At 29.5% G+C, this 25,033-nt stretch overlaps 1 protein-coding gene across 1 annotated transcript in view; it reads left to right on the plus strand.

The window, feature by feature from the left end:
- Positions 1 to 25,033, plus strand: part of LOC118180869 (uncharacterized) — a 778,920-nt gene that overhangs the window by 732,709 nt on the left and 21,178 nt on the right. The window contains exons 19-22 of the mRNA XM_085820677.1: positions 9,211 to 9,326; positions 11,630 to 11,723; positions 18,939 to 19,024; positions 23,123 to 23,270. Of these exons, the coding sequence (XP_085676803.1) occupies positions 9,211 to 9,326; positions 11,630 to 11,723; positions 18,939 to 19,024; positions 23,123 to 23,270 (444 nt within the window). The remainder of the gene's footprint in view (positions 1 to 9,210; positions 9,327 to 11,629; positions 11,724 to 18,938; positions 19,025 to 23,122; positions 23,271 to 25,033) is intronic.

The raw sequence follows: 25,033 nt of genomic DNA on the forward strand, positions 1-25,033 counted from the left end.
TGTTACACAATTAAATATCACATAATTATAGATTACAATATTTCATACTAATGCTAATGTTTCCTTAACACTGTTTTTCAATCATACATTTCATACACTTTAAAATCATTAACCTTTTCTGCATACTATACAAAAGACAACATAAAATTGAATGTGCATTATTATTAATTTTAATATATTCCTTGTATTTTTCTAATATGTTATTATATATATCTAATTCATCTTCAGCAGTTATATTAAGTACTGGGACCCGTCCAATAATTTCTTTGTATTTTGAAACTAATGAACATAAAACAGCTTGAATTGTTATTGCTTCTGCATTGATTGCATTTTCAACAAAATCAGAAAATGCCTTAACGTTGTATGTAGTTTCTGGTTTTATATGAATTAATTCTGAGCACCAGCACAATAATCGATTAATATGAATGATATATGATATAGCACTTAGGACATTATAACCGAATCGCTAATCTGTGTATCCAAATATTATGCCGCTGGGGCCACTGAAGATTGGAGAAAACCACCATATAATTTTAATCACTGGTAACACATAAAACACCAAAACAGAACACTATTTCACTGTATGGACGATTTTAGCAAGCTGCATCCAATATTTTCTTTAAACGATGCATCCAAAATTCAAAATTTTGGTGCGGTCTTGTAGAGCAGATATTCACAAACAAAATAAGCAGAAATTCCTCATTACCAAGATGATTTCTCCTCAATTCAAAATAAACTACCATCATTATATTGTTGTGCATCGTTCTCTTTCTGTATTGAAGCTCTCCAGTATTTAATTCCGACGGTGAATTGCAAAACCGTGAAGAAAACATTCCTGAAAATAAGATGGAGTCTGAAATTTATTGCATAGTTAACTAACGTGTTCGAATTTGGCAGATAGCCAAAGCGCATAAGCCTCGAGCTCAGATGTTCGTTTATATAATCATCCAGTAAATTATATACACAGAATGTCGATCGGTTGAACAGCATTTCAGTGTAATTTTTCAGCGATTTATATGATTGCATTAAACCTTTCGACGGTTCTTCTAATAATTTAATAGAATCTTTTTAAAATGGCTTAGAAGAATTATTTCAACTGAATAGAATTACGAACAATGTTCACAAGATTACATTTACAAAAAATACGTATTGGGCTCGCTAAAACATTTTTAATGTCAATGTCACCAAATCTTGAGTGTACTGTATACTAGGATTAAACCATGCATTTAGGTGGACAAAAACGTAAAAACAGTTCATCAGAATTTTTATAGGTAATGAATTTCATATTTTTGTTCACAGTTTCTTTAATTTTGATGTCAACATTTATTAGTAATTTATCACACACAATCATATCTTTGCAAAAACTTTATTTTTTGCACTGTATGTGGTAAAATGTTTCATATTATGTCACCATATTAATTCAAATAAATTCATCCTTACTTCAGAAATTTATAAAATTTAAAGTTATATTTTGGTAGTGAAATAATTGCTAACATGTTATTTGCATTGATTTCGGAAATATGATTTTTTAAAATATATAAAATGCATAACTTGATAACTTAATTTTTATAGCTTAGTTTCATTTTAAATATTTTGCTATAATATTTATAAATAAAGATTTAAGGTATTAATTATTTTTAAAAAATTAAACAATAATTTAGCTCGTATTTTTAATACTAATTAAATTTAATAAACCAAAAGTATTTATAGTATATTTATATTTCATTAGATGAATCTACCTTAGATTAATATATTTAGATAAAATAAAGCAATAAAACATTGCTAAATAAATCTTATGTGGACTTCAGGTTCTTGAAATGGCAGATTTAGTCTCTTTTCATTCTAAAATTAAAGCTGATGAACTATGTAAAAGATGCTAAAACGACCATGTCTAAAAGTGGTCATATTATGACGTTTCAGCGATGTCGACAAATTGCCAAGATGCAACGGCAAATATTTTGCATCTTTGCAACTTTGTAAAGACGTCGTAAAAGTTACCATGACCACTTTGCAACCTCTCAGACCAGTTTGCAACGTCGTGTGCTACTTAGGATGTTGGAACAAAAGCGGAAAGCAGAGCATATGAAATTTTCTTCAAATAATTAAATCTCTGGCATTGACATCCAGCAATTTAAAATAACTATTGCTTTATTGTTAGAGTTATCTTCCAGATTTTTTCATGATTCCATAAATTTTGCTTTCCATAATTCTGAACATGCTAGTTCAGTAAGTTCCATTTCAAAACTATTAACTCCCATCCACTCAAAAATTGACAAATCAAATAGGAATATTAATGGGTCTATTAAATGTGGTTTGATCAGGAAGGAAAATATACAAGCTTCTTTGCATCTTTTGGAAAACTTCTTAAATTTTTCAATGTAGGTTTGAAGTTCATCTGTCTAAGGTCGATGTATTTGCATGCACTTTACATTTGGGAAGTATTTATAGATACTAGTATTAATATCATAGGAAAATATATTTAATTTTGTAACAAAGCCTTTCCAGTATTCAAAATGTTCAGGTTTAGTTTGACCCTTTCCTAGCAACCCATAGTTCATTAATATGTTGTGTTATATCAGTCAGAATTAAACATTCTTTATCATTCGATTTTGGGAAATGTTGATTCTTCTCATTAAGAAAAACCTTAATGTGTTCCATGCATGACACAAAATTATTCAAAACATTACCTAAATTACCTGTTTCTTATCTTCATTTTTAATAAGTATTCATTACTTTCTACTTCAGAGTGTTCATGGGTTACTTTTCAGAGGAGCTTGATTGTTTCATACCATTTGTATCTTTGGTTCAATAGCAGTTATGTTGCTGATAACCCGTTTATCAGAATCTGATACTCTGCCAGGGAAAATAACAAGGCTGAGTATTTTGTAAGAGAGATAATATAAATATGACTATAATATCTTTCTTGAGGGTTTGCTATCTTTTTGATATTTTCATATTTTTTTATCTAGTCATAACTTGAAGTTAGTTCAAAAGGATGCCTGAATCCTTGCACAGATGTAAACAAGAATGCTGAATGCAACAAATCATTTGATATGAGTAATTTCTGTCTCAGTAAGTTTGAGAATATCATGCTAGTTACAGAAGAATAGGTTTTTGTTGCATAAATCAGCTTAGATGTCCATTTTACATTGTGCAGTGCTTTAATTATACTTTAATTTAAATTTTCTTGCGTAATGAATCATATCTCATTTCAATAAAAGTTTCATATTCTACAAATATGGTCAAAGGTGAAATTGAAATATGTGGATTTTTAACGCAGAATTCATTTTGGTATTTAATCTGCTGTTCATGTGGAAAATACTGATTAAAAGCTTCACTCAGGTGCTGAATAATTTCTTTAATAAATGTCTCCCTTGCTTCTACCTCTTCCTTTTCTAAAAAGTATGTTATTGTTGGGCAGCAATTAGTCATTGGAGTGCATACAAATTGTCCAAAATTCCTTTTCTTGAAAGCAAGAATTTTTTCATGAGCTGTAAAAACTACATTTATATAATTAATATTTGTGAATAGTACATACTACATTGGTGCAATACAACAATGAAATATACATGTTTGTCCTAAAGGATTAAATTAAGTTAATTGATCTTGGTAAGAATATTTTTTAAGTAGGGAGTTTTAAGCACTTAAGTTCTATTAGCTTTTCAATTTAAAATTCTATTCTAAAAAGAAAAGCACACACTTCATCCCTTAGCTCAGAAATTATGGATATGTATCTTTCTTCAGGATAACCATCTTACCTTTAGTATTTGAACTGTATTAATGCTTCCCATGTCCTTGCATAGTATTTTGAATTAACTATTACTTAGTGGCTGAGGTTTTATGAAGTTATTGATTTTGAGAACCACATCAGCATAAATCTTATAATTGGGAGATAATTTTTTTAAGCAAGTGCCTGTCTATGTGTCATGCAGTGGTTACTAGAACGGTTTTTGGCAATACTTTTAATGGGCTGTAGCCCCATTAATTATGCCATTCATGGCATTTGCTCCATCAGTACAGATATCAATGCAGTTGTCCCAAGGTATTTTATTCTCTTGAAGAAAGGAATTTAGAAGACCAAGTATTTCCACTCCAGTAGTAGGTGTTGGTCATCTATTTATAATGAAAATTTGTACAATTTCAGATGAAAAGTAAGTTCTTTCTTTATAGTTTGCTGCTAAATTTCTAATGCACTGAGTTAGCATGTCATTTTAAAGTGGGATCTTATCTATTTTGTTTGCTGTTTTTCATCTAGCATATATTTTACTGTCTCCATAATGGAAGGTTCAATAAGATTTTGTGTTGAGCTTTCTGATAGCTAATTAAGTCAAAAGCCTCAGTTGCTTTTTCATTCATCATTTTTATAGTTTCAACCATAAACCATGTTAGTTTTAAGAATTTGTCACACTTTTGAATGACAAATTCAACATTTTTTTTCTTTAAACTCTCTATGAACAGATAGCAAATGATGACCCATTTTAATTGGAGCCATAGAGCTGTTTGTGAGAAATTTGCTGCATATGACTCACTGAGGATTACCATTATTCTTCATGAATCCTAAAGACATATAACTTTCATCTTATTTCCTAAATTTTATACTAATTGCTCTGAGTTAATTATTTGTAGAATTATAAATTGGCCTAAATTCTTTTGGAGCAATGTCATTTGTATCACTGTCATTATTATCATCATTATCTTTAGCAAAAGAGCTAGTTGTAGTACAATTAGCTAGTAGCTAATTGTAGCTAGTAGCTAATTGTAGACTGTTGTTATTAGCTAGTAGCTAATTGTAGACTGTTGTTAAAAATCTGAAGCAGAAGAGTCATATTTTACAGTAGAATGCTTTAGAATGCCTTTTTTAAGCCACCTCTTCATTGGACAATAAAATATCAAAGATGATTTTAAGAAAAAATGGGCACTGACAGTTACCTTTTAAGGCTGAATAAAGTTTAAATGGTTATTTATGTCGATAATATAATAACATCAGAATATAAAACACAAACTATTAATACAATCTCTAGGCTTTAAAACTTCAAAGACAGGCTCCATCTGCTCTGGATCAGTGGTTCTTAATAAATAATTGGGATTCACCGAGCAAACTGTAACATCTGCTGCAAATCACATGATAAGATAATATTTCAGTCGGAAGGTGTGAGTGATAGACTGTAGCCATAATTTTGATTTTAGACCTGTGTATGCGTTCATCAAAAGATAAATCTTTGTTTGTTATCCGATTGGATTTCCATATAATTTACATTATGACCCCTAAAATGTGTTTTTTACTTCTGGATCTTTTGGAAGTGTGTGATGTGATATTATAAAAACTAATAAAATTTACCAATAAGCAAAAAATTTTGAAAAATTAATTCAATTTCTATGTTATAAGACACACACTGGCAAATGATTATTATGGCTGGCTACCCGCAGCACCCTTTTACATTTAAGTGTATGGGATTTCCCTGTAATTCTAGATCTTTGGGAATCCCCACATTAAGCAATCAATACAGAAATGAGCTGGGGAATGATTCTGGGTGATTTTCCAGCATAACTGCTGTAAAATACCAAAAACTCTCCTGACATTGCTGACGCAGCTCGGAACATAGGACTATCTCCTTTGCTTTGACTATCTAAATTAGGAAGTTGAAGTGAGGGCTAGTTCTTATTTTATTTATTTTTCTTTTCTTTAAAGATGCTCTTTTGAATATTATGCATAAAAGGGTACCTTTCCGTTTCGCCGGCGCAAATCTCGCCAAGCAGATTTTATTGGCGACAACACACAGTATACACATAAAAATGTTGACAAATGTTAGTTTTAAGAATTTTTTGTTTTGAAAGGTATAAACAATTTAATGTTTAAAATTTTGTAAAAAGACATTAATTCAAGAATTTACTATGCTTTCATGGTATAACATTCTAATTCCCCGGTTCATATTACGTGACCCCAAGTGATCTCATCTCAAGTAAACTACCCTACAAAGAATTTAATTCTATCAGTAATTATCTACATTAATTTCAAGTTAAATCTTAATTTGGAATACAAGGTTAAATGCAAGAATTATTTCAATTCGCACAAATAGCTTGCTGAGAAATTATGTAAAACCATAGTGCTTTACTTTGCTAGTGAGTTCTCATTAGAATTGATGAAGTTAACTCTTGACTTTGCCTTTTCTATATTTTTGCCATTGGGTGAGTGGTGGGATTGCATCCTAATTGACTTAATTACCGAAGGGGAATGGCCTTAGGGCATAAAACTGAACTATTTGGGTAAAAATTCTATGTAACTGTATGCCATAATTGAAAGAAACAATCAATCTGATAAAAATGGCTGCGACTTGTTTTGAAAATGAGGAGCAAAAGGTTACCAGCGAGATATTCTGTTGTACCATTATTGGTGACTTTATCGCCTGCACCGGCAAAACGAAAAAGTACCCATAAAGGTTCCATGGTTCACAGTTTAAGAAATGCTAGTCTACACAGAAATAAAATTACCAGTTTGTCATTTATTCACTGCAATAAATTAACAGCTGGCTTACCAATGAGTGATATTTCTTAAATTTGGCAAGGTTCCCACTGAAATTCATTATTATGTTTGTAGTTCAAGTGCCCACAGAATTAATATATTTATTTGGAATAATCATAATTTTGATAAGTCAGTGGTACTGAACAATAATTTTATATATTTGAAGATAGAAATAAATCCATTATTACAAAAAGAAAATTTGTATTTTCTGATTATATGTACCTTTACCGAAAAGTTGTGAATGTTGCCAACTTTGGAGAGACACATTTGTTTGGACATTTTTATGTCTGTGTGAGTATATGTATTTTTATGTCTGTGTGTCTGTGTGAGTAATACAAGCAAAGCTGCCTATTTTTATGCATTCATTAAAATAATAAAGCAATTACTTTTTCTGAGAAATCCTTTTCTAATTACTCCATGTATATAGCCATTATGTTTTCACTAACTAAAAAAATCAGATATTCCAGAAACTCAACACTGCACATCTGCCACAGTTATGATTATCAAAGAACAACTGAAATTTCGACATACACTTTATCCTGATGAAAATAACAGAGGGCAAACTCCACAGCTCCATTGAAGTTCATTACAACAAAAACAAATATACTCGATGCAAGAAGAAATACTATTTTTGTGATTAATCATGAAAGTGATGATGGAGTGTGTATTGCCTTCTATATTGTTGTTTATAAATATGGCAACCCTAAATTGAAGTTTTCAGAAGAGCAGATAGACAGAGTTCTCTTTGTTGAGACGTCTGCATTTTAAGTCTAAAATAAAGATCAAGTTTTTAATGTGTATACATTCTGATTGAAGTTCTTAATGAGTTCTTTGAAAATACAAATTATACCATGATCATGGTGATGTCTACACTAATCAGAAAAACTATCATTGAATTTCCATTCTGAAAATCTGCATGTACTTAAACCCTTGGGTGTTATGTGCATACCTGGATTGCAGCATAAATGCTTTTTGGCAACATCATAGGTTGCCACATAAATATTTTGTTACATGTTGCATTGCTGATTAATATTTTTGTGGCTTTTTGGTGGAGGTGTGGATTATCAGAAATTACCAACATTTTTAACCATATATATTGGTTGTTTTATTGAAATACATAAATTTTAGGATGATTCAACACTTTCAGCTGGAATAAAAATCTAAAAATGTGCAAGAGTACTAGGATGAAATTGTAAATTCATTTTTTGGAGCCATCCTAATGTGCATGTATAGAGAACAAGGCCTTGATTTTGTAAATTATCCAATTTCTCCTATTCTTTTTCCTATGCACTTAATCTAGATTTTAGGTCTACAAAAACCCTACAAAAAAATCCATTTTTTATTTTTCTTTCAGTTTTAAAGATGCTTTCCTTACAGTAAATATTTATCTCTTTTCTTTAGTTTGCCTCTCATCTCTCTCTTTTTAAAGTACATTTTTACCTAAATATAAATCCAAAAAGAGAGTGATTACTTATATTTATAGGAATTTATTAAAGTTGTTATTTTATTGAAGGTTTACCCTAAAGACCATCATTTAAACCCATCCAATATCTCTCCATGTTGTAATTTTTTTATCTTAGAAATAATTAATGATATACTATATGCACTATTTACTATTAAAAGCTTCATTCACAAATTTAATTTGTTTGTCACCCAAAATATCCATAAATCAAAACAATTTTCCCCATGGGAATTATTGCAAAATGAATTAATCCATTATTAAATCATAAATGATTGTTTAGAAAAGAATGCTTTGTATGTAAATTCATGATGCAGAATGGAATTCATTAAATCTGACACTTGCACAATATTTAACACAATACTAAACATTTAAAAAATATGAAAATTTGAATTAAACTTTATTGTATGTCTGTAAAGAAAAGTTGATAACGTAAGTGGAAATTAGTGAAGAAACCCAATGAACAAAATGTTATTGTTTGAGAAAAAATTCGTGTTCCATAAAACCATCAGGTAGTCCTTTTTTTTTTTTTTTTATGAAATTTTTCTCTTATTGTTGCTTGCTTCTACTTGAGAATCACTGAGCTTTTGTCCCATAAAAATTTTATCCACTATAATTTCTTTCTGTTTAGGTTTTAAAATAGTCTTAAAGCAACATATGACATGGTCTTTGCAGATATTAATGCTGCAGCTTATTACCACTTTCTTTATCAGGTGATAATGTTCAAAGAACTTTTTCTGTTTACCCCATTTTGCAAAAAATTTCACAGATCAAATGTCTAGGAGCATTTATCCTTCCACCTTCTTCTGAAATCACCTTCTTCACTGCATTAACTGCATTTTAGAATACCACATGTTGCTGACTTACTTGTTCAAATCTCTATATATATTCATCATTCAAGACATGTTTCTTTTGGAAAATATGATCATGAACCAATTTCTTCATGATCCAAGGCATTCGTAAAACAAGATTCCTCTGTACATGCAGAATAAACAATTATTTCTCTACATGCTGATGATAAATTCATTTGTAGTGTTCAGATTGAGATTCATGGTCTATAAATTAGCTAAAAAAGAATTTTTCAAACAATTATAGTACTATTGTAACATTTGTTATTTAAATAAATAAGTTTATAACTGTTGATATTTCATTCATTTGCTATTTCATCTGAATTTCATGTGGAAACTAATGCTGTTTTGTTGTAATTAAAATATATTTCTGTTTTTATTAGGAGAGTTAGATGATAAAATGAAATGGCTGAAGAACTTTGAACGTTTATTAGAAATTCAAAGAAGTATTGTATGGCCTTCTGTTAATGAACTTGATCCTAAAGCATTTATTCCAGATGTAAGTGCTTTGAATTTAATCCTATTATTTCTTACAGAACAATTTCATAAAAGATTCATTTGAAGAACATATTACTGGATATGTTCTACTAGATGTAAGCTAAAAAATTATTTTTTACCCTACATTTTTGTCACTGTAGCAGTTTTAATTCTATTTATTTTTTGTATTTTACAGTAAAACAACATTCAAGTTTTAAGCTAAAAAATTATTTTTCAACCTACATTTTTGTAACTATAGTAGTTTTAATTCTATTTATTTTTTGCATTTTACATTAAAGCAAAATTCAAAAGTCTTTTATTTGTTTAATAATCGCAAAATTCTCTTCACGCCTTGCATAGATTAGAGCTAGATCATTTTTGCAACTTGTTGTAGTATTTCAAATGCTTTTATTAAATTATAATTAAAATTTTTCTTAATTTATTTATATACAGAATTTGCACTCACTTGAATTTAATTAAGAGATTTCTATTATAATAATCGTGTTTTTTTATTATTTTCAAAATATTACTTGGTTTCTTGTCAATTGTTGATTACCTAATGCTGCTGACCAAAATTATTGATATCATCCCAGGTTACAATCAATTGCTTACTAATGCATTTTAAAATTTGTAAAATTTTAAAATGCTTTGTATTGCATATACTGTTTTTGGCTTCACATTCATTTTTAGTTTGCTGATTAATTATTTTAGTTAAATTTGGGAAATTTTTCCTTTATGATTCCTGCCTGTAAGGGTTAGACTGATAAATGTGTTAATTTATATTTTTCCTTGTTTAAGATTAATTTTATTTTTTACATCTATCAATTTAGAAACAGGCATTGTCTTTTATGTTTCTTGGTAGTTCGACCTCCTGATAAAAATGTAATGCAACTTTAAAATCCATTTGCCTTTAATTTTTTTCATATTCTTACATGTTTGAAGGAATTTTGAGACATATTTTGTTTTTGCACATCATTGGTTTGTCTCAAAATTTTGGGACAGCTCTCATATTAGTTTATGTAGTTTTTTGCAATAGATGTTTGCATTAACAATTTTTCTATTTTTGTGCTATTGGATTATTCCAAATTTAATATGATATTTGAATTTGTTTAGATAATAAGCAGTCATTAAATTGATGTCCCCCTAAAAAAGGTATATAAGCTCAAAATAAAATAAAATAATAAAAAAAAAGATAGATAAAATAACTGAAAACTTACTTAATTTCCTGCACAACTGCCTTTTGTTGCTGCTTTTAAAGTTGTTCCACTTCTTCCATGCTGAGCTCACTTTTTATGATCTCTGGTAATTCTTCTGCATTTTCACTTTTAACTTCCAGTACCATGATTTTACCTAAAGACAGAGTACAGTGGATTTTTTTAAAATGTCACGCTGCTAACTGCGCCGTTACCTAAAATGTGATACTGTATATAAAATTGTGGGGTGCGTATTGCACCCATGATCGTGTGTGATGAAGAATATGTTTCGATAATTAGTTCGTGTCCAGCAGTAAAAATTATGTTCAATTTGGCCATGTTGGTCTATAAGTCTTCCCTTCGAATGTCATTTTTCTAACTACATAGTAAAGTCTTTCCAATTTATAACACAGAAAACTGCTGCAGCTTTCTTTAAGTCATCTTATTGCATATACACCTACCCCCTTATTCAGCTTTAAAGTCATTACCTGTCCTTTATTTTCCTAATTGTTGGTAGTAGTCATATGCTTCCAATTACAGAAATATTTTAAATGATGAAAATATTCATATTTTGGAAGTATCATATAAAAAAATATTATTATTAACAGATAACGAAATATAACTTTTAATGCGGTCTTTGGGTTCCTATATTTATATTTGGAAAAATGTTGTACTCATTATAAAAAAAAGTAAAATAAGAAGTTTGACTTCTTGATGACAAAAATTGACTGGAATATTTAATTTCAAAATTTGCAGTTTTTGATATCATTTTCAAAGGGATTGGTTATTCAAGTTAGAATAATTCAAGGAAATAAAATTAAATGAAGTGCAGCAAAAAATGTGTGCAAAATAATAGGCTGGTACAAAGAAATCATGTGATGTCCACATCAGATTTTTAACTTAAGTATTCATCTGATCTAAATGCCTTAAAGTCGTAAAAAGGTTTAAAACATTTAGAGTATGACGCTTCTACATACAGCTCAAATAAATATATGCTTTTAAATATTATCATATAACACTCATTTATATTTTTTTTCCTTCTAGTCTCCACAAAATTGAAATGTTTATATAATATATTGTTTTACTTCTTTTTAAACAACTGGCTTATACGTTTTTGTGATTTTATTTTCAGTTTCTTAAGCAACCTCTTTCTAAGCAGCCATGTGAAAGGTTAATAGTAAGTCCAAGAAGACAAATTGTTTTAGAAGGAGCACTTCAACTTCTAGGTTAGCTGTTGTATGAAAATGTTTTTCATATTTTTTAGTTTATTTTTATATGAAATTTGAATATTAATGTATATGTCTTTATCACATTTAATATTATAACTCCTTTTTATCTTATTCAAGTTCTGTATAAAAAAATAGCCTGCAAAAATAGTGCAGACTAAACTAACCAAAAAGTAATATTCCAGTGTTCTTTGTCATTAATATTTAATGTACTGTACATGAACTTGCTTTTATAAACCCTCAACAGAACTCAAAGAAATCACAGACTCATATTGATTGAAATGTATTTACATGTAGGCTGAAAATCGGGAACTCACCAAGTGCACCGAAATCCATAGAATTCTACTTCGCTAAGCTGTTAGTTGATGCATACCTCACATAAGCACACCTCGGGAAAACACATACACAGGTGGAAGTCAAGCTGCTTAGAAATTGAAATCTAAATATTTTGCATCTTTGCCACGCTTTAGCTTGGTGACATACAATACAATTTACTTAACACTGAGCATACTCCTAGCCTTAAAGCTGTAAGGGAGGTTCAAACAATAAACAGTAACTGTTGTAAATAATCAAAAAATTAAATAAATAGAAATAAAAATAAGTTAAGAGTTTATAAATATTTTGAATTTAAACAGTAAAGGGTACGATGTTGATACTGATCGCTTCATCTCACCATTTGAAGTACGTAAGTCCACCATTCTGGTTTTGTCATCCTTTCCAGAGTAAGCTTTAATAATTCTGCCTGCTTCCAATATAGTGCAGTGAGATTATTGCTGTTAATGAGCACCATATCACAAAGCTGCAGATCTCATTGTAATTTGTATCAGTTAGGTCCCTGCTGTAATCTAGGTTATACTCTCTACTCCAGCCTTTCCAGAAGCATTGAAACAGCCTCTGTAAGTTCTGCCAATGACCATAGCTCAGTGTTTCTTGAATTAGGTTAGGCATTGGGAGAGCACTCAAACCAACTACAGTTAAAAAGTGACTAAATGTTATGCTTCTTAGTTATTAGAATCACTAGATGCTGGTACAAACAGCTAGAATTAAGACATTTAATTTGTGTTATTAAAGTTAAAAATTCCTAAACATATCTAAATGTTCCTAAACATATCTTTAAATGCTTCCCACTTCACAAAGTCCTCAAAATGAGATGCACAGGGTAGATTAAATGACCTTAATATTCTCTGAAAAAATAAATCCTTGAACAGATTTGTCAACTCTCCTGATTCTTTATCATACACCCGCCGATCCAATTTGTAACACATTTCTCCCGACTTTCTCTTATTCTTAGTTTTCTTATTTGACTCTTATTCTGCATTAATACAAAAAGTTATAAATGCAGAATGCCTGTTCTCTACTGTTTTACTGGAGCACAACCTGCTACTGAATACATCAGATCATGCTGCAGTTTTATTTAGAAAAATGTGTCCCTATAGCGAAATCTGTAATAAATGCTCACGTGCAAGGATAAAAAAATAGCTGCAATTGTTAAAGAAATGGTTACGAAAAATAAATCTTCAATTATGGATTGCATAAAACAGCTCCATTCTGCCTTTCTGTGAATCAAAATAATAATACCAATGCAAAACTGTATTCATTTGTTATTTCTAACTTTAATCAAGAGTTTTCTGAAATTGAGTGTGATTTATTTTCTGTCCCCACTTTAGGAGGAGATTCGGAAGGCTTAAATATAACACACTAGTTATTAAAATTTTAAAATAAAATGCAATTCCTGTGGATAATTGCTTCAGCCTTGGTGTGGACAATCCACCAGTAACGGTAGGTAGGAAGACTGCAAGCATCTTGAGAAAATTCAGATTTGCAAATTATGAGCTGCATCTGTCACATTTTAAATTTAGCAGCTGAAAAAAGATGCAGCTTTTTTTGTGAATAAGTGTTGATGAACACATTTTTTATATTTCTTATTATCTTGAAAAGAGTTCTGAAAGAAAGGAAGAATTTAAACAAATCCAGCAGCTGCATAATATTGAAATAAGAAAAATTATGAAACATGTATGTACATGCTGGTTAACTTTAGAGAAATATTTATCTAGAATCCTTGATGAAGAAGACCTCCTTTTTACATTTTTTAAGGAAGTAAATGCTCCTGAAATTAAGATAAAAAAGCTCTATTGAAAGTTATAAAATACCTACTTATATTAACTTGGATAAAGTTATAAAAGCAACAAGGATTAACACCCAGTGGAGTTTAATTAAAAAATTGAAAGGTGCTAATGGAATGTTTACATTACAGTGAACTGTCTAAAATAATGTTGGCCATCGTGACAATTCTCCATAGTAATGCAGAGTACGAGAGGATTTTCAGTGTTGTTACCAAAACGAGGATTAAATTTAGATCCAATTAGTAATGCCACATTAAAAAAAATTCTTAGCAACAGCAGGCCAGCAACAAAGAGTTTGTTTTTTAATGAAAGCAAAATCTGCCGCTGTTCGTACTATGAAAACTGATTAAAATATTATTTTCTATTAAAACATACAAATAATAAAAGTGTTTCTTACATTTAAGTATTTTTGTATCATTTTCATTTAAGAATTATTAACTAAATTTTCAGATGTTAATTATTTACTATTTAATGTTAATTCATTATTAAAAAGTATATTTTTATTATTAAAAGTATATTTTCTTTGTATATATTTTTATCATTTAAAAATCTCTTTGTTTGGGAAAATTCTCCCGATTTTTGATTGTTGTAGGTTGGCAAGTATGCTTAAAGTTGTCCTTCATGTTGAATACAGATAAAGTCTCTTTAGCTTCTACAAAGTTGATTGCACAATCACTATGAATTTCACATAACCTCTGTACGTTATAAACTCTTAAATATTACGGGGAATGATTTTGGCAAAATGTCTCCAACCAGTTCCAGATGTATTGCTGTATTAGTAGAACAAATGAAGAGACATTCAAACCATTTAATGAATTTTGCTTCTGTACCAGTGCGATATTTGATGTTAAATAGTCGGCAAACCCAATCCTGTATAAGAAAAAGCTCGACTTTGTGTCACTCTTGAAGCAGGTAAATGTGCCATTAACTGAGTTGCACTCTCTGCTCAAAATCTAAACACATTGTTGTAAATACTTTCTAATGGCATTTCTTGCATTCACAATCCAAAATCTTTGTTCTATGACAGAAATGAGTAGTTGAGTATCTGCGGGAAGATAACTTTCATGATAATGTTTAATAATCAAATATGTTACAATGATTCTTAGGCAAAATTATGGGATATTCCTGATTATCTGCAACAGTAGCATTTTCTCTATCTTCCACCTGTATACATTATCCCTTAGAAATCTAAGAAGAGATTTAAAGACAAAGCTTATGTGTGTTCTTCAAAGGTTTACCAGTCTTTAAACAGAATAATTGCCCAAAAAATGCAATTCATTATACAATCCCAACAATCATAAAAGTAACTTAATTGTTTCAATAGGCAAATAATGCTCAGAAATTATAGTAATTATTACACTAATACTGTTTACCACACTAATGCTGCACATTGTTTTAACCATGGTGAAAACTTAGAATGTATACTAGGCACTTTGAAATTAGAAACATTTGAAATGAAATTTTTTTTTTTTTTTTTTTTTTTGGTTAAAAGTGATGCAACATGTAACTCCAGTCTTGGAAGAGACTGGCTCTTTAAGTGAGCAACTCTGGTTTTTGTTTCAAAAAGGTTACCTCTGACTGAGGAAATCAGAGCCAATAGTTGTAAGGTAGATAGAGCATTGTACAACATTTCTCTGAAACCTTACAAAATGCATGAATAGAGCATTGCACAATAAGTTTTCTCTGAAACCTTACAAAAACTGATGAATTTTTATAGTTGTTGGTTTCAGACATAACTCTTACCTCGGAAATTATAAGCTTGACTGTCTAAATAAAAACATTTCCACCTTTTGTTTATCTTTTTGAGGCCCGGTGGCACAGTGGCTAGCCCATCGCACAGCAGCACCACAGGTCCGGGATTCGATCCCCGGGCTGGACAAGGTCGACTCAACCTTTTATCCCTTGGGTCAATAAAATGAGAACCAAGTTCACTTGGGGACTAAACACTGGGGGTCTTACAACAAGCTGACCATTTGTTCAGGACATATGCTTGCTTACACATCCCGGGGCCCACGGTCATGAAAGCAGATTTCGGGGCACTGCTGACCTTGGCCCACTGTTGCACCTTGCCCATTTAGGGCTGTTGCGCTGCTGAGTTTAGTTTATCTTTTCAATAATGATTTCATCCCAGCCAAGCTCTAAACTCCACAACTCTCATAATAATATTTTGGCATATACATGGCAGGCATTAACCATTCCATTTGATCGAATATTTTTGCAATATCTGATAAAATAGTTCTCTTGATGAACTCTTTCTTTATCATGAATGCATTCTGAAAAATGAAATGTATCACTTATGGCTTCCCAATACATGCGTTCACTTTTTTATCATTAGTTACCTCCAGGAAAGTAATGGATTCTCATAGCCACTCAAGAATATTCTCTAAAATAGCTGAATTATTCAATATATACTTTCTTAAGCAGAATCTCCTTCTTTCCATCATTTCAGGCAACTGCTAAATTAAAAATTTAGCCTCCTCTTCACCTTGTATCTCTGAAATCATCCACATATTAAGTAATCATCATCCACATATCATCCACATATTAAGTATTAAGTAAATCATCCACATAAAAGTTGTAAAGAGCAAGTTTGGATGCTGAAGGGCAATGACTTGTTCATCTAACACAATTTGTGTTATTACTGTAGTGTACACATATGGTGCACAAGTAATTGCATATGTTACAGTTATTAATCTAAATGTATTCAACTAGGATTGTCACTCCACAATATTTGCCAATTTGTATCTTTTGGTGAACTAAAATCTGTCTAAACATCTTCTCTACATTGGCACATACCACAGCTTTAAATGTGCTGAATCAGAGTTATAAATAGTTCTTGCTAAACTTGGTCTAAGGTTGAAGGTCATTTGATGTTGTTTTAACTGAAGCATTAAAAGCAATCAAATGTGGATCATGGTGCTGTTGTAAATGAACAATTTGTTATGAATGGATTTTACAAAAATAAAGAAATTCTGTAGACATGGTGATAAGAATATATACATATATGTGTGTGTATTACACAGATCCGTAAAAGTCCTTATGCCTTAATAAATATATTTTAATTCTCTGGAGACCTTAATAAATATATTTTAATATGCATAAAATTGAAGTAAATGCAGATTATGCATTTTAATTGTTTCTTCCTTGTATGAAGCAAAAGAAATATCGTAATTGTGAAACATTTCAGATATCATATTTCAACAAAAATATCGATTTTGACCACTCCCGAATTCATTTGAATAATGTTTTTGCATGACATCTACATGTAAGGACAGAATTAATGACTCTTTTTTTCCAAAATGGTTTGTAAAATGGATTCAGAAGAGATTTTGTTCATGACATATGTACCTACATATGTATGTATCTTGCATAACTAAAAAATGAGTAGCCGTTGAAATTTTATATATGGGACAGCTACAACACCTCCCCTTTTTTGCTGCTATTGGTCGTACCCAACATATACAGTCAAAAGTCTTTAATCCGGACTCGTCAATTTTGGATGCTGAAGGGCAATGGCTTGTTCATCTAACACAATTTGTTTTATTTTATTCAATCCAGATTCCGGATTATCAGTTTTTCCAGATTATAGATCATCAATTTAAATCTGGTAAGATGGCATGCAGAAATTATAAAATTAAAAATAGGAAACCGTAATTTATGAAATAAAGAGCAATTATGATGTAAAGGATATCAAAATTTACAAAAAAAAAAAAAAAAAAGCTTAATATTTATTTGTTTACTTTATTAAACATTTCTTTCAATGCACGCATGCATAAAGCATACATTACGCATAGTTGAAATTAGAAAATTGCGACCAGAAAACTATTTGATGTGTATTCGTGATATTTATAATGATGAGGAATTTGATTTGAATCATATCAAAGATGGAATACATCGAGATGAAATACTACATTTAGTAAGGAATTATAAGCCGAATAAAATAAAAACATCTGCCCCGAAGATGAGGATAGTGCTGACAGATCAACTTCCAGTTCAATGCGCGCCGCGACGTCCCCCCCCCTTCCGCAGAGCAGCGTGAAATTGATAAACAGATTTCGGAATGGTTAGAGAAACATTTATCCATTTTTTGCAGCAATTCCACTTTTTGTTTGATGGACATCGAAACATGCTTTCACTTTGTAGATCCTTTGGCAGCTCCAGAATCGGAAATTCTTTTTGACATAATCAAAAGTTCAAGCTTACTTTTATAAAATTGCTCTAACAGTCCGCAAAAAAATAATAAGCCAGATCCAATTAGAAGATTAAGGAACAACACAATCTGGAACATTAGCTAAAATAGATAATTAGATAATTTTAGCTAAGCTTATAACGTCCGTTATACATTAAACGCGCATGCGTAAAGGTATTACTCTGCGTTGTGCAGAAAGTTTGTAGCTTTGAGGTCCGGATTAAAGACTTTTGACTGTATATATATTGCCACTCTGTTACCTGGTTCAGTGAGACCAGTTCTTTTAATCTTATAAATGATGCATTTTTTGCTTTAAAAATGATTATGTTGTTCTTTTATTCTGGTTTAAGTTTTTATGGCTTTAGTTAATCTGCATGCAATAGTTGTAGAGTTATCTACAATTCAAAAGTTTAAGTTGCACTATGCTTAAGGAGGTCGCCACATTTGAAACACTTAGTAGAATAGTAAATTAAGTCAGCTTGTAATTAAGTTAAGTTAAGCTAGTAAATTAAGTTAATGATCTTCTGTGTCTTTTTCCCTAGTATGACCAAAAGTTAACTTTAAGTCTTGTGCACTGAAAATTCTATCTTCCTGCCTGCTGGCTGAATTGCTTGTTTTTGCATAGAGACTGTAATTTTAATTGTAAAAACTGTTTTTTTAACTGTATCTGGTATTTTAGTTTTTCCTGTTTTTTACAATTTTTAATGAAGAGATCGAGTTTTTATAAGAAGTTTATGTAAGAAGTGAATTTATTGAATTAGAAATCTATTTCTAATGAAATTTAAGGAAATAAGTTTAAACAAAAAATGTGTAAAATTTCAGAGGCAGTGCAAGTGGTGTCAACAGTATTTTTGTTGTTTTGATATTTTTATTTTATTTGTTTTTTATTTATTTCTTTATTAGATAGTGGTAAACCAACGGAAGCATTTGTTCTGCTATTTGATGATATGCTACTTATCACAAGAAGAAAAAAGGGTTTGCATAAGAAAGTAAGTAAATTGAAGAAAAACATGTATAATTAACTGTTTCTAATGATTAATAATATTGTATTGAGACATTTGTCGGGGTTTGTCGTAATGTGTTGGGTATTACTTGCATGCAGTATATCTGCAGTTATTGTAAAGAATCATATTTCATATCTTAATATATTACTATTTCAAATTAAACCCTTAAAAATGTACTTTGTAATAAAAATAGGATATTGTGTAATGATATATATGGCTATTATTAATAGATGTATCATTGAAAAAAAATGTTAATCATTGAATTTAGAAATAACTGATAAAACTTTAACCATTAATCTTGTATTTTGTTATAGATTGAGACCTGCTACTTATTTTCAAGCTGAATGATATTGAAGTTCTGAAAAATAACTAGCATTCTGTCCCTTTTAGTGTCCTTAATGTTTTGATGATTATTATGATAGTTTTTATACTGTATTAGCTTGGTGAAACAGCTAACTGAAAACATCATGGGCAAAAATGTCACAGGGAAAACAATGCAAGGTGAAAACATATGCAACATCATGGGAGAAAAGAAAATAGGGAGAAAATATCACATTTCTAAAGCATTGTTGTTGAAAATAAAGTGGTTCAAAAACACCATTATAAAAAATAAAATACTTACATCACATGGCAAAGCCTGAAAAACATCATTGACATGATTTTTAGGCTTTGAAAGTTGTAAATTTATGTTTGTGTAATGATTTGTGAGCTCAAGTAGGAATGAGAAATATTTTTAAGCCAGTATTTAATATTTTTGGATTAATTAATAATTTTTTAGTTTAAAAAGCGATGAAGGTCTTAAGTATTCAAAAGCTGAAACTGAGTAGAAGTTTAATTCTACATATAGTGATTAATAGAATTTTAAGTTTATGTACTTAAAAGTCATTATTTAATTAATTTTTTTAAAAAGTTGCACTGGCAGTTTTTCATGAAAAATATAGTCTTCTGCTTTTCATTATTTTGAAAAGCAGAATTATGCAAAACCATAGTACTTTTAAACAAAATATCGATTCCATTTATTTGTATAGTACTTACTTTTTTACTTCTTTATAAGTTATTTTGGCAAGTTAAAACATGTTTCTGAATAATTTTTAAATCTCTCTTAACTATCTAAAGAAATATTAAGAAAGATTAATGCCTATAACACAATTCTAAAAGTATACTTCTTGAAATTTATGCGATCAAAAATAACTTAATTTTAAAAAATCATGTTCAGTAGTTCCTTGGATTCTAAATATTTTTCAGTCTCAGAAATAAAATTTAAAAATCTCAGAAATAAAAAATAAAATTTAAAATTTGAAATAAAATTTTATCATGTGTATAATAGGGAAATTTCCCTTCCTTCATCGAATAAAGTGGCTTTCTCATCATCCAAACAATAATTTCTTTTATTTATGTACAAAAATATTTAAAGAGTCTAAAAAAACTACAATACCGATATTTAAAAAGTGGGGAATCTTTAGTTCATAAGTGGTAATTAAAAACAATGTACACTGACAAAATTTATTGTATATTGTTTATTACTGTTTAAGTAAACAATGTTCTCTTTTTGTTCAAAAGCTTTTATTTGATTCTTTTTGTTAAAAATAACATGTGGCTTGCCTGACAAATTTTATTTGACTTTAAATTATTGATACAGTATTACATCATAACACTTGCTAACATTCGAAAATTTGGATATGTAAAAATAACTCTAAATGGTAGTTTTTGAAAATAGCAATATTTCTCTTTTGAATTATCCAGCTGCTATTTAAATTATTCAGTTAACATTAGCCATCAAGAAGGTAATAAGAAGCCATATTTTGCAAGGAATGAGCAGTGCTGGCAATAATTTTATACAACCAGACATAATTAATTTAACAACATGAATGTATTGCATGAAAATAGTACTGCATTTTGCATTCTTTACCCGTAGAATGCTATACCAAATTATCAATTATCTGTGTAGGGAAAGCTGTTTTGTAAATTGTGTGTTCATCATTGCTTTCAAAATCATTGCAAAGAATTTACTATTTTTTAGAAGAAATTCAAATATTTGATGCACTAAATCTCATCTCTAAAGTCTGAAATAAAGTTAAAAGATTATTATTTATAGATGGAAAAACTGAATCCAGAAATTGCAGTTGAGTTCCTTTCGATAAGGAAAAAAGTGTTGGACTTCATAGAAATTACTTATGGTGTTGATGGTTTGAAAAAAAATGGAGGAAGAAAACCCAGAAAATGGAAAGGGGGGGAGTGCATAAAAGGAAATAGTAACGAGGGCCCACTGTGGGGCTCTAGAAAATGTAAACAAGTTGTTTAAGTGTATAGGTGATTAAGTTCGAATTCAGTGGTATCAAAACTTTATTCACTGTTTGTTCAGTGCCATATACTATGAAAAAATATCAACATACATCCAAAAAATGGGGGAAAGGATACAATAGAACATTTTACCCAAGAAAAATGGGGGGGGGGAAATCTTCATAAATTTTATTACTATTTTAATTAAATCCTGCTTTGAAGAGAACATAGTATATTTTCAAAAACTTCTGAAGATTTCCTTGTACATGTTTGTTAATTACAATTTCAGAAAATCACTTTAAAATCCATGCATATCTATTCATTAATCAGCAAGCATAATTGTGAATATTTATGAACTGATAATTGTGATACCTACGTCTAGCTTAAAATGTTTGATTACTATTGTACAATTTCATGAATGTATGTTTTTTTATGAAAAAGAGATTAAAATACTGTGTTAGTTATTATTCGTATAGCTAATTTTAATTCAAAGAAAAGAAAAATGTGAATTAAGTCATACTTTTTAATGTTAGTTCATTAATAAAATGATATGTTGCTTAATCCATTAATGATCTCACTATTTTCTACTTGAAGGAAATGAACAAAGATTTTTTTTTTAATGTATTCAAGTCTAAGTAAGAAAAAAAATATAACAGTAATTTTTTTTTTTTTTTGTTGTTGTTGTTGTTGAAGATAAAAATATTGTGAAAATTCATCATCATTCAAAAGATTACTTTTAAATACATAGAAATCTATCAAATATTTGTTATAAAATGACCCATAACATTTATTACAAACAGTTATCATTTGGCTACCACAAATCTTTCTTTCTTTTCTTTTCTTTTCTTTTCTTTTTTTTTTTTTTTTTTTTAATTTCTCTTGATAATGTAATTTGTAGGATTTTTTTCATTTCACTTGAAGCTAACCTCTGAAAAAGAGATGGTTGGCCAACACAATAAGTATATGCATAGACGGAAAATTCACAGCCTTTCATATTTTAAAAATTGCATCCTTCATGTTCAGATGAAGGCTGCGAATTTTCAGAATATTTTTCCTTCTTTACAGCAACACTTCTTTAAAAATCTGGGAAATTTTGGGGTCTGCAGCAATCTTAAAGGGTTTCCATGCAATTTATTTAGCTACATAAATAAAATTTGTCAAACTAGGCTGCCACCGTAAAATGGTTCATGCCATCCATATATATGTTGCAGTTGCCATTCTCTATATCAAATGTGGTTCAACGTTCTTCTTTTTCCATTTTGTTAGCATGTATAAAAGGACCATTTCCTAATCTGTACTCAAGAATTGTTTCAGCTGCATGAAATTTCAGCTCATTCAATTTCAACAACACCATGTATTATCTAAAAAGTTTCCAAAATATACATAATTATGTGAAGAAACTTCCACTACATTCCTGTTCCCTACTGTAGATTATATTTTCTTGCTACCTGTCACATAAACATTTAGTGAATTGGAAAAGAGGTGTACTATTGATAATTAGCGGAGCTTTGTGCTTTTTACATCTTATGACAAATAGGTTTTTTTTTTTTTTTTTTTTTTTTTTTTTTCTCTCATGGGTATGATTTAGTTTCTTTAAAGTATAGTAAGTAAGTATGATTTAGTTTCTTTAAAAAATCATTTACATAGGCATCCTTTCTGAGGAAGGAGCTGCTGATTGCTTTAACCAATTTAATTATCTACTAACTAAATAGAAATGCTACTAACTTAACCAAAGTAAATATATTTAGTGTCTTACAAATATTCTTAAATTTATGTAACTCTTAAGTTTTCCTTATTTTACAGAAATCATCCATAACAGAAAACTGGGCATCTACATGTAGTAATAAAAGTACTTCTGCTCATGAACCTGGTTATAAATATATTGTTTATAAACAACCCCTATCCCTAGACAGGTTTTTTATACATGATGTTACCCCTCAAGATGGAACAGGTAATATATATATATATATTTATTTTTAAATAATATTTAAATGATGTTAATTATCTAACATTTTTTTAAGTTTGAATTTATATGACCAAAAAAGGTATCCCCATATATTTTCAATAGCATTTTTTAAAAAATTTTACGTCAGTTAGTTTTTTGGTACCTACCTATTGTCTTATCAACTGTGAAAGTAGACTACCATCAAACCATAAATTGGTGGAGATCCCTCCAAAGTTGCTCCATTGCTTTGGAATTCTGAAGGAAGTGATGCCTCTTTAGTTAATAAACAATCAGTATTCAAACCAGTTCATTTGTGTGCTCCATAAAAAAGCTTTCTTTGATTTCTAGTATTTTGTTAGGCATTCCTATTTTAATGGAAGTTCTGTTTAAAATGCTATGAGTACAAATTTTTGACAGGTAATTGTGCCTACCTATTACTGTTTTATCGGCCATATTCAATTGACTTTATTGTGTCCATTAATACTCACTTTTTTGGGTGGCAAAATTCCATAATTTTGAAAAAATCCTCTGCTTGCTGTTCTTAGAAGGGAAGTCCCAAATTTTAACTTTTTTTTCCCTTTCAAATTGTAGGAAACAAAAGCAGCACTAACAGTTAATTTATGTTCTTGTAAATAAAAATAAAATGTGGCTTATCAAGAACCATTCAGGAAACATCAAACGAAAGAGCAGATATTATGAGTATGTTGTGATACCACATTTATCCATAATTGGTGCTAAACCACTGGCAACAGTTTCATGGCTGATAGAATAAGTACTGTTTTTTTTTTTTTTTTTTTTTTTCATGTATATGATGCAAGTGGTTTTTTTTCCCTCTCTGTATCTTTTTCTTTCTCTTTCTTCTTCTTTTATTATTTATTTATTATTTTATTATGTATTTATTTGTCTATTATTTATTATTTTTACTTTATTTTTTATTATTTATATATTTTTGATTTTATTTTATTTATTTTCCAATTAGTGTTAGTACTTTTTTTTTTTTTTTAGTTTTCAATTTCCTTAATTTTTTTTTTTTCTTTCGCTATGCCTGTATGTTTGCATGAATAATCCTTTGAATTGCAAATTCTAAGGATCAATTATTAGATTTTAGTAGCAATATGCAGCAATAAATAATGCTTATCTAATATACTGCATCTTGTTAACTTCTTCCTTATCGTTTCCATCAAAATTAAGGGGGGGGGGAAGTTCTGCGCACTATTTTCTCTTGTCTATCATATTTCCGGACTGGAGTGTTCAAAAGAAACTTACCAAAAAGATTAAAACTAATCCATTTCTTACTCCCGTAAAAATTTTTATTTCTTATTTTACATCGCAGATGACAGTACCCTTGATTTCAAGCTATTCCAAAAATTAAAAGTATCAAATCCTTTTTATCATATTGATCATATGCTTATTTTTAAACAGTTTTCTAGAATTTTTAAAAAAAGTAGGCACCTTTTTTACTTTTTTTGTTGAAAATTATGCGATTATTAAGGGTTTAATGAATGTGAAAGTGTGACTAAGGTAATTAAATTATAAAATTATTTTGATGCACTCTCACATTAGTCATAACTGTCGCATTCGTGAGCATTTATTAACAAGCAGAAGTGACTTAATTACAGCATTTATAATCTATTACATTCAATAAATATTATACCTAATGGCAATTTAAAATGATAATAACTATTTTTATTTACATATTTATTTATTTTTTTTAATCCCTGGATGTATATCAGTTAGAACCTCTCACTACCTTTTTTAAAATTTTTTTT

This window comes from Stegodyphus dumicola, chromosome 7, assembly GCF_044657685.1.
Source record: "Stegodyphus dumicola isolate Sdum_Otavi_A_Nest chromosome 7, ASM4465768v1".
Classification (NCBI taxonomy): Eukaryota; Metazoa; Arthropoda; class Arachnida; order Araneae; family Eresidae; genus Stegodyphus; species Stegodyphus dumicola.